The sequence below is a fragment of the Drosophila elegans genome, unplaced genomic scaffold (genome assembly GCF_018152505.1).
Source record: "Drosophila elegans isolate 14027-0461.03 unplaced genomic scaffold, ASM1815250v1 contig_183, whole genome shotgun sequence".
Taxonomy (NCBI): Eukaryota; Metazoa; Arthropoda; class Insecta; order Diptera; family Drosophilidae; genus Drosophila; species Drosophila elegans.
Window position 1 is genome coordinate 4,932,637 of NW_024545550.1, and position 11,637 is coordinate 4,944,273.

Genomic DNA, 11,637 nt, shown 5'->3' on the forward strand with positions numbered 1-11,637 from the left:
TGAGGGTTGTAGAGTTGGTGGGTTGGAGGGGGGACGGAAGCAGCCGGAGATAGAAGCTGAAGGAGTGCTAGAGGCGATCGCCAGGATGGGTCGTGGAGAGTTGCCCAAGGATATGCGCCTGCGCAGCTCACAAGCTAACAGCTCGCCAGTGCAACTACTGCAACTAGTTGCAACTATTCCGCTTTAATTGCATATTAATGCGAAAATGTGTGAAACGTGCCCCCAAGGGATCGACTGAACAGCAGCCCATGACACTCGTATCAAATATATATATATATATATGTATCAAATACATTTTCGACTCACGCACTGCCAACATAAATTAATTTGCACCTACATATGTGTGTAACTTTATTTTAGCTCTCGCTACACACGGATTATATATAGTGATCGGAAAGTAAAATGTCACGGTTACACGCCATGCCCATAAAACAGTAAGTTCATTTGTTGATTAATAGTAGATGAAATTAAATTAAATTAATTTGTGCATTTATTTTCCTCCAGAGACAAAACCATAGTTGAGTTGCACAAAGCTAAGAAGTTTGTGGCCGACTCGTAAGTAGCTATTACATCCTAAATTATCATAAAATGTATATTACTTAAAACGAATATGTCTTTATAAATCACAATTTAATCCTTATACTCCATACAAGTCTATCCTCGGTTTATGCCAGTCACACAAAAGTAGCACCAAACGGTCTATTGAGCACTTATTCTGTAAGTGGAATCGAGGATCGACACCTTACAGCTTCTCCCGATTTACCGAGCCTTTTGGAACGCAGTTCCAAGTCTGAGAACAAGGATCTATATGATCTATGCCTACTTCTGTTGGACAAAGAAGGCTATGAGAGTGACTGTTCAGGGGGAAACAGGAGGATCCCACGTCAACCCAATGGCCAGGATTCAGACAAGGCAAGGGCCTATATACGCAATCAAGTGAAGCAGCAGCAAACAGCAAAGGAAGTCGATGAAAATCAAGGTGGTAACTGGAAAAGAAGCCCATCTATTCCTAATATGGGAGGCTTCAGAAAGAAAAATATTGTCAAGTCCAAGGTGTGTATTAAACAATATTCTTCTACAAAAAATGTATTAATCTTGTTCATGGGTTTCTGATTCTGTAGCTTAAGAAACAAAATAGGGAATGCACTGAAAAGATAGTCGTACCTCTAATCTCGAAACCTTATCGTAAGGTAAGTAAGCAATTCAAATATCTTAGAAAAAGCATATAAAGGAAATGATTTAAATTAGTTAAGTCGCCAAATTCCAGAAAGCAATGTCACGCTCTGTGCCGAACCAGTCATCACAGCTACGAAGCAGCCCAAAATCCAAGAAAAATTTCGAAAAATGGTGAATAGCGCACAAAAGGTTGCAGTCCAACCACAGTTGGAAGAGCCCGCTGAGAAACCCTTTCGATATTCCGAAAACCCAAAAAAAACCTTAAGAGCAGTCCTTGAACAAGTCGAGGGCAGAACAGTTCGGAAACAATTGATAGGACCAGAATGGAAACCCGATATTCTATCCACAAAGGATTCAAAGGAAACTGCTGAAAATAAAAACATTATCAAAATACTAAGTGACTGGCCCTCCGATCAGATACATATTGTATTAAAATTCATCGGTAAGAGTGGCATATACCGAATCAATTTACAACTCACCGACTTTTTCAGATGATCACCACACTTATAGCCTACTCTTGCTGCTGGCCACCTTAGTTTACTTGGCCTATATCCTGTGCTACGATGTTAGCGAACATATAAACGAGGAACGGCGATATCTGGCCAAGATGAACAACTCGGCTGTGCCGATGAAGTGTTTTTACTACCTGATGCGACTGCTGAGGGTCCCCATATTCTGATGGGCGAGGGAAATGAAGGTTTTAATCAAACAGTCTGCATTTCGATAATAAAACGGCGCACTGTTATTCAGTTCTATTTCCATGGCGAAATATTTATTGTAAAATATTTATAAATGGATATTTTTCGGTGTTTTTTGTACCCCAGCAAAGTGTTGAACAGGACTCGCGCTCCGACGCCTCTTCTGCAATGCCACGCCCCTCATTTCCCACCTGTCTCACCTGGTGCCGGGCTAACAAATGAAAAACAAATATTAAGCTTTGTTGTTTTGCCAAAATAGAACCAAAAACCCGCACACACAAACACACTATATGTATGTGTACAGCGAGCGCGCGGAAATTGTAAAGTGTTAAAAATAATAAATTATTTCTGTTATTCTAAGTGGTATTAGAAAATGTTCATGCATAAATTTAGATTGCCAGCGCGTGTTGCAAAAACATTCCATTGCCGGTAAATTGAAATTCCATTGTCCACAAAGGAGCGGCAGAGCGAAAAAACAGCAGATATCCATTCTTTATCCACCTGCCGCACCACCACCCGCACCACCCGCACATCTATAGCTCTGACATCGGATAAATGTCACGGCCCCAGGCCGACTAATCCGTGGCCTTAACCCCTTGGGGCCCCAAGTCTCCAACTCTGGCCCGCATGGCACAATTTGTGTAATTTGAAAATATTTTTGTGAGCGGCTAAGGAGGCTCGTAAATCACAGATACTTCTCGGCGGCAGAGGCCAACATCGAACTTGTTCGAGGCGCAGAAATCAGCATAAAGTGCGGATGATGGGAAGTGGTAGTTGCAACAACCATTTACAACGTAAACACAACGCAAACAATGCCGAGTATCTGCGAAACGAAAGGGGGAGAAGAGTATCTTACGGATGGCCGCCGGCCGATTTCTTATTCGCAGTCTCAGTTCAGTCCTCCTCTTTCACTATCCGAATATGAAATCTGCCCACCGGCCAGACAAGAACTAAATCCAACTGGCTGCCAGAGGGAGATGGTGAAATAGCCCCAAAGAGGAAGTACTTCCAAACTTTGATTGCAAATTAGAAACAAGTATTCCCCACTTGAGAGGGAAATCCCACAAAAATAATAAACAATTTTTTCATAGCTTTTCTACAGTATTAAATTATCTCTGTGAAATACGATATATCGTGGGTAAAAAACATATTATTACTGTTTCGAAACTCACTTATTTTTGTCATTCATAAAAATTGGGTTTCTAAAACTTAAAAAAGAACCCCTCTACATGACTCACAATTGGGTTCTTTCACTATAAGATTTTTTTACTATAAATTCCCGAATGACTAACCATAAAAGCTATTCAGTGCGTCCAACATGATTCGTTAATAGGCTCCAAATTAATTTAAACTTGATTGGATATGTTAATTATCTAGACCCATTTCCGTTTTAATTCCGAGGCCCTCGACCATTAGCGGCCCTATTAATACAGTTGGAGCCTCCCAGGGCGCAAATAAGCCAACTTGGCTCGAAGGCCCCGCACCAAAATAGATGCCAATTGAACTGAGGGCGATATTCTCACATATACGGAATGTGGGAACTCTTTTTTTGCTGCCTTGAAACACTCACAGAAACACTCACAGTAACAGATACAGATGCAGATACAGATGCAGATACAGGCCGAAACCTATCTTCTTTGAAGCAACAATGCGGCAAATGTCCCTGGGGCAACATCTTTGGCTCAGTGCGACTACGACGACGCTCATTTGTTTCACAGTCGTGGACAAGATAATCGCCAATGTCCGCCGCTTAGAGGAGCGGTAGAAGGGCCTCAGACGAACACCTGGAGGGGAGGGGAGGGGAGGAGAGGGGAGGGTAAGGGGAGTTGTTGGATACTTTTCGTTTTCGACCATTTGCCCGTTGCTGGGGGAAATGTATCTTAATAATTTTCACACGAACCCCGAGTCGAAATGAAGTTGTTCGAGCCCGGCTCAGACCTCTTCATCTGTGGCATTTGAGACGCATCGCATCGCATCAGTCAGTCAACAAGCTGTGGCAGTGGCAACAGCTGTACGACATAGGCACATGCAACCGGCTTACACCCGCCGCAACACACACTCCCCACTCCCTTCGCCAAGCCCCACTTGCTGCACAAGTCAGACGGTAACTGAAACTGTCACAACGTCAGCGCGGACACCTTTGGCGCTGCTTTGACTTCATTTGGGTATCAGGATCTCCTTCCCCTTTCACTCCCACTGCCACTCGCACTCGCTATTGCCATGGCTACAAAAGCTCCAGATACAGGTAAATACTGAGACAAAATATATTTATTCTGGATAATCTTTTGTAAGATCACATTTATGCCGAAAGATATTTTTGTGTTCAGCGATGTCAGTTAGCTTTTGCCACGAAATTAAAAATCATAATCATTTAAGTATCTGGTTAACATTAATCTCAACTATTGGAAACAAAAGCTTTTGTTTATATTATTTTTTCCAAGTATTTCAATCAATAAATTTATTAACTAGCCCATTGAGTTTCCAGAAATGACGACACTCAAATTTTCGGCATCATTTTGAAATTTATGTTTCTATGAAGAAATCAAAAACGGTTTTCCCAAAGTAAAGTCATGTATTTCGGCACAGTGCACTGACACAGCTACAGCTTCAGTCGAAGCCCAAGCCAAAGCCAAAGCTGATGCCTGGGCCGAAACAGAGGAGAGCAGAGCTCTGGGGCCTGTTTCGCTTGTAATTATAATATTCCAGTCAACCCAGAACTTTGCCGCCGGCCAGAAACAGGAAGATGAAGCGGCGTCATACGGAACTCTCGTTGTTGTTGTTGTTGTTGCTGCTGTGCCACATGCAACACGACAACGACAACGACAACATCAACAGCAACAACAACGAAGACGGCAACGACGACTCCGACAACGCCTGCAGACTTTTGGATGACCTCGAGCGCCACAAATGCTGATTACGAGGCCGTCCCACCAGCAACACCAACAGCATTCAGACCCCCCTTCAGCAACACCAAAAAAAAAAAGGAGTTTGGATATGCAGACAGTCAGAAACGAAGAGAAATTACCCTGGAACATTCATAGCACCTGGTGATGAATAAGATATCAGAATTTTTAGTTCAAAAAATTTATTTTATAATTTTATAGCATACTTCTATGTTTTAAATAAATAAATAAATTTTGAAAAAGTCCAATATGATAATTTTACTTATCTTGAGACTTGTTTAAATATGGTCCTTATACAGTGACGGAACTACGCATTCATAATATTCACTTAACAAAATTTCGATTGAAAACACCCTGAATAATAATTTTAAATTTGTGCTGAATTTCTAAAAATATTTTAAAGATTCCGGTAAAGTTCTTAAAATAGATTTAAAGCTAATATAAGAAAAGACACTCAAGCAAAAATTGTAAAACCAAAGCGATTTGTTCTCTACTAAACCTATTTCTGTAATATGGGAAATAAACAATTCTTCCCATTTTGGCAACAGTTTGATTGGGTTAAGAGCATGACTACCTGGCTAAAAGCCCAGCCAAAGCCAAAAAAGAGGAGGTCGGCAACCTTTTCTCTTTTTAGCCCGCATGATTTGGGAGTGTGTTGTGCGGGCGGAAAGTGTATATGTGCATGGCTCTGGGGGTCACCGTGTGTGTGTGTGTGTGTGTGTGTGTGCGTGTCCAGGACACCGCTGCCCAGTCGCCGGAGTTGGCCCATTTACATAGCTTGAGGTATTGCAATTTATTTCATTGTGCTTTTCATATTATTGTATTTGCAATTTTGATTGCAGTTGCCATCGGTGGTCAGGGGGGTCAAGTGGTCAGGGGGCATATGCAAAAATCCGTAAAGAGGTATTTTAAACGCAGATTGACTGACAATGGATGGCAACTTAAGCGGGCCACAACTTCATTATTTTCCATTTAAAATCCACAAACGCACACACGCAAAAGTATTTATTGAGCTCAAGGCTCTCGCCATTTTTCTTATTATGAGAAATAATATTTTAGTCAAATATTTGATTTAAATACGATAACTTGGCATTAGGTAAATAAACATAAATAAGACAAAAGACAAGAAAACAACAAATGTCAGATCAAATATTTGCCCAGCGGCCAGATTTTGATTTTTAATACAGCCAGCCGTATTGACGTTGCATTTGCGGTGCACGGCACTCTATTATCAATTGCAAGGACATTGATATATGATGACTGTCGAAACAATAACAACAAAAAATAAGAAACAGAGACTGGAATTTATGTGGCCAACGGAGGAAATAAAAGTCATAAAATCAAAGCAAAAATGCCACTGAAATCTACTTACATGCAGATACGGCTATCAATATTTGCATCTGCTGCTGACAAATGAACGAGTGCAGTTCAATCAAGTGGAGATTATAAGAGTTTCACTCGAATGCTTCGTTATTCGGCTCTTTTGGGTTCTTTAATTACAATGCCCAGCACGAAATGATGATGGTTATGGTTATTTTCTCTGCGGGATTGCCATTTAACTTGCGTTTCATTGGCCCCACTTGGCCGAATGCAAACTCATTCCCACCAAGGACTGAGACTGGGACTGAGATTGAAAACATTCATTATGCGCAGCTGGACCAGAACAAATGTGTCATGTTCAATTTAGGGAAATATCTTTTCAGTGCCTTGATTTTGATTGCAACTTGTCCATGGCCGAACAGGAAGCCGAAAGAACAAGGCCCAAAACAATTGCCCGAAAATTTAGCAGACAGCATGAATATTGAAAACGAAAAATAAATAATAACTAGGTACCAAGAGAAATCATAACCATTTGTACAGGGGCGTTCTAAGAACAGTATGAATATGAAGGATTGCAAGAAACTTTAGTTTGAATATTAAAATTCTAGTTTTATTTTTCTGTGATTTTATTATTTCCTTTGACATGTTAAAAAGTAATGGTTGTCTGCTTTCCTACTAAATTACTACTGTGTTTAGTTTGTTCTTTTTTGTTAGTTATTTATTTATTTTACATTTTAATATTTCTATTTGTCTAATGATTCGACCTTTTTTTTGAGTAACATTTTAGATCCCAAAAATCTTTATAAAATCCTTTTTGAAGACTACGCTACTGATACATCCTGTTCTCATATGCAACAACTAATTGCAACCCTGCAAACAGCACATGCTGCAATTAAGAGAAATTTGCAATTGTACTCGAATTTCTAGCAACATTGCCAAAAATTTCTTTCATAACTTGTTTGGACTGCCAAATATGTCGGTGTGGGGTGTGCGTGTGTGGGCCCATTTTAATATGGGCAAAACAAGCACACTGGGCTCCATATACGCCCACAAACGCACACACCAATACCAATAAATCAGAATGCAAGAACTGACCAAATACAAGAAACGAAAAATGCATAACGAAAGCATAAATTGCCAACAATAAATAACCGAAAAAATTGTAAATAAAGTTGCAGCACAAATATTTCATAAAGCAACGAACAACCGAACCAACGAGCGACCGAATCCCAGCTTAGGGCTAAAGAGCAGATGCCAAAAAGCGAGGAACGGTAAGACACCAAAGCACCCAAACCCAAGTGCCCGACCATCCGACCATCCGAGCATCCAAGCATCCAAGTATCCAGGCACTTGGGCAGCAGGCAGCAAACAGCAGACACCAAATGCCAAACACCAGGCGAGGCCAAAAGTATTTACGGCCAACTTAACACACGCCAGGAGTGGTAGCAACGTGACACGAACTTAAACCCTTTTAAATCGTCTTATAAAATACACCATTTAATTTTTTTTAGCATTTATAGGCACAACATTCTTTTTTAAATCTATTGACTATAAAGCTATGTATGAACATAAAAATTAAAAAAAAAAACATTGAAACGCACTTTCGTCATATTTCTATACTAATACTTAAGAAATCGTAAAATGTTTTAAAAATTTACGATCCATATAAGTGTTTTTGATAACAGCTGGGATTTCCCCGGTTCCAATTCAAAATAATACCTATTCAGAAAACCATTTCGAATATTGTGGCATTAAAAATAGCTAATAAACAAGGAGAAACGACAAAGTCAAGAGCCCCGACTTATATATACCAGTTGCTTTGTTAAAGATTTTAATTTAGCAGTAGTCCTACGAAAAAGAGGTAACATTTTATAAATAAGCACTGATTGCATATTCTTGGTGCATGAATTTATTTTAAATGATTCGTAATAAAAACAAATGAATAATTTTAGAGCTTTTAATACTAGGTGAAACACCGGGAAATCACAAAGAACTCATGCTTGGGAAACATTTATTTCTTATCACGTTTTAAATTTCTATATAAATTTCGTCGCGACTGGACTGGACGACATTCAAAACTCGCAGAAACATGAAGCACTTCATAGCGGCAATCGTGGTGGCAGCCTGTCTATTTCTTTGGGCAAAGGAAGGCTCGGCCGTCTTGCTGGAGGAGAACTGTGGAACCACTAGGCGCATCCCACGAAGAATTCGTCGGGTAGTTGGAGGCCGAAATGCTGAAAGATACTCGAATCCTTGGGCTGTTCTCGTGCTCGGAGAAAATGATATTGTTTGCAGCGGTTCGCTTATCACCTCTCGTACGTATTTTACTTTTATACATTTTTCAACTTTACTTATTTGCCATTGTTCTTCTACAGGTTTTGTTTTGACTTCAGCCAGTTGCCTTTTCGCGTCGCCTAAGTAAGTGCAAAAAATTGGGATCTTTTTTTCTTATTAATTAACAATTTATTGTTTGCAGGCAGGTGGTTTTGGGCGAATACGATAGAAATTGCACGCGTAAGGATTGCTTAAATAATCGTCAAGTCATGGATGTCGATAGACAGATTGTCCACCCTAAATACGGCTATGATCAAATCTCAAACAATGACATAGCTCTGCTTCGAATGGCCAAAGAGGTGGAGTTTTCAGGTAAATGATAAATAGTCAAACTAACAATGATCAACCAAACTAATACCCATTTTTTTTGTAGACTATATCAGACCAATTTGTCTGCCCGTCGGTAGGCGATTTGGAAATAACATTCGAGATTTCAAAGCCGTTGGCTGGGGTAAAACCGATTCAGGCGAAATCAGCATGATTCTACAGACAGCCACGTTAGAACTTCTCAAACCGGTACTTTGCAGCCGAAAATTTGGCAAAGTTATTGATAAATCTCAGATATGTGTTGGTAGTATGACCAGCGACACATGCAACGGCGATTCGGGAGGTCCGTTGAGCGCACTAAAAAAGTATAATAAAACCCAAAGGGTTTTCCAGTTTGGCATTGTCAGCTACGGATCTTCCTTCTGTACCGGACTCGGCGTTTACACAAGAGTCCAACACTTTATGGGCTGGATTCTGAAAACTATTAACGAAAATATTAATGATACTGTTCGCCAGGTACCTTGAATTTTCCAATTGTGGATTATCGTTAAATAAAGGTGACACATTATTCGTTTAAACTTTAAGGTGAAAACTGATGTTTTTTAGGACTCATTTTAAGAAAAAATACTTACATTGGGGATAATTTTTTTAATTTGAGAATGCTCTCATAATGAGAAAAAATGTATTCAAAATCAGTTGTCTAATGTTATTTGTTTTATTTTCTCTTTTTTTTTTTTTTTTGAGTACAAATATTTGTAGATTTATTTACACGAATGACTCGGCATGTAAAAATATTTTACGACTCACTATTATCATACATTTTTTATTGGTTAGAATTTCCAGATGAATGCTTAGCTTAGCGTTTGCTTCAAAATTATATTCATAAAAATATAAATTCACATCTCAGAAATAAAAACAAACTTTTTAATTATTAATAAACTTATTATACCACGAATGAAAAGTACATTACTACTACATATTGCCGGTGTCACTAGATAATAAATTTATTAACCAAAGCCGGAAAAAAGTAGATTAAAAGAACACTTTATGCATTAACGAATTGTTATCGCCAGGAATTTTTTAAACAATAATAATAGACACATCAATTAAGCTTTAGTTCGCAACACGTTTGCAAAGGAAATTCTAATTGAAAAAAAATTTTATCGAAACCGAACAAACATTTTAAACACGTTTTATTGGTAAAAACTTACTTAGCTTCGAGTTTTAACCAGTAAAATATAATTCTAGGTCTCGCAAGACAATTAATATTGTCTCTGAATATAGCTGTAAACGTTTAATTTGATGCCTCAAACTGAGTGACGTATAATTTCAGTTATAGTTACGGATTTGTTGTAGTATATTTTCTTGCAAGGCTTAAGCCACTCACGTTCGCATACCTGGCTCCCACACGCTTCCACACGCCCAGAAGGCCAACTGCATTTGGGCAGCAGCTAGTGGTGCTCTTGGTCCTCTTGGTCCTCCCAATAACGAAGGGGGCGGGCCGGGGCAGCGGCTTTCGTATCGAAAACCCAAAAAGTAAAAATGCCCCCCAGCGAATGTTGCAAGCAGCGCCAGAGATAAGCAGCCGACTGCGGCAGCGACAGCGGCAGCAGCAGCAGCAACGGCAACGGCAACTTAACATTTTGAGTGGGAGCGAGGGAAATGGGCTAACAAATTTCATACTTGGCCCAATGTTTAAACTCCTCAATTGGCTAAAAGCGTTTTTCTCTGTGTGCGCTATCTAAATGTGGCACGATTATTGTTATTATTGCTGTTGTTTTTGCAGTGCTCGCAGGCGTCCACGGCCAGTTAGTTGGCCCAACTATTTATTTGCATATGCAGTTCGCCTCCCAAATCTAGAATTTATTAGCAATCGCAATGCAACAGCGGGGCCAATCTGCAAGCACAGTCACAACAGGTAAGTGAACTGCCAGTCCCCGGCAGTCATCTTCTCTTATTACTCATAAATAGCACACGAAGCGAAGCGAAGGCATCAAGACTTTTGTCAACGCGAGCGCAATGCCACAAAATGTTGCAAAATAAACGAAAATAAGGGAACAAGTGAAGTAATCTTAGTTCGCGTTGGTACTGAACTTGGAGATACCCCTGCTTGAAGCTAAATTTAAATTAAAATTTAAGAAAATTCAGACCTCTTCTACATATTAGTTGGATATATTTCCGCCTTTGTAAAGTTTGCTTTTGTAAAATGTTTTGATTGTCACTTGAGAAAATGTTTCAAAATATGCTTTACTTAATAAAAAAATAGTTCAAAAACCAAAAAGTAGTCGGTGTACTTAATGAGATAGACAGACTGTACCCATTTAATCCCCAATTCCAGCATTCCCTTGACCCCTGACCAAAGTGCTGGGTATCCAGGGAAAGAGAGAGACTTGGCGGTCATATAAGAACACCAAGAGGAGCAACAACAAAAGCGACTACCGCTGGCGATGGCGGAATAAGAGCGCCGGCAACAACAACAAATTGGAATATATGCCTGCTGGGCATAACGGTGTTCATAATAATGATGGCGTGGTCTCTGAAAAGAACCATGATGGAGGAGCAACCGCAGCGGAATCGGCAGGAGCAGCAGTAGCAGGAGGAGCAGCAGGAGCCAGGAGCAGACCGAGAGACCAGGCCGAGGCCGAGGCAAGGACAACATGGCCGCAACATAATGAAAACGAAGGGAATTTTCAGTTCGCGAACTCGGCGTCAAGGATGCCGTGGAAGAGGGGGGGCTGGCGGCGAAAGGGGAACGGGGAACGGGGATCGAGGGCAACGACGCACGAAACCGCACCAAATGCCCCATGGCCATTGCAAGTTCTCAAGTGCTTCCGGCTGAGGGGTTTTCCTACCCAGAACCACAACGAGAACGGGAACAAGCACGAGGACGGAGACGAAGAAGGGGTGCCACACCCCACCTTCCTGCACAAAGAAAAAAA

The 11,637-nt window shown here is 40.3% G+C and overlaps 2 protein-coding genes across 3 annotated transcripts; both read left to right on the plus strand.

The window, feature by feature from the left end:
- Positions 1–293: 293 nt before the first annotated feature.
- Positions 294–1,931, plus strand: LOC108143355. 2 transcript variants are annotated; one of them, XM_017267676.2, is made up of 6 exons: positions 294–434; positions 505–555; positions 654–1,053; positions 1,122–1,190; positions 1,249–1,618; positions 1,668–1,931. In XM_017267676.2, the coding sequence occupies exons 1-6, from the start codon at positions 403–405 to the stop codon at positions 1,853–1,855; spliced, it is 1,110 nt and encodes a 369-aa protein (XP_017123165.1). In that variant the 5' UTR covers positions 294–402; the 3' UTR covers positions 1,856–1,931. The 2 variants fall into 2 exon arrangements, with proteins under 2 accessions (XP_017123165.1, XP_017123166.1); XM_017267677.2 differs by lacking the exon at positions 1,668–1,931 and having other exon boundaries at positions 1,268–1,475.
- Positions 1,932–8,184: 6,253 nt separating this feature from the next.
- Positions 8,185–9,276, plus strand: LOC108143339 (melanization protease 1). Its single transcript, XM_017267659.2, has 4 exons — positions 8,185–8,412; positions 8,473–8,515; positions 8,574–8,743; positions 8,805–9,276. The coding sequence occupies exons 1-4, from the start codon at positions 8,187–8,189 to the stop codon at positions 9,221–9,223; spliced, it is 858 nt and encodes a 285-aa protein (XP_017123148.1). The 5' UTR covers positions 8,185–8,186; the 3' UTR covers positions 9,224–9,276.
- Positions 9,277–11,637: the final 2,361 nt, after the last annotated feature.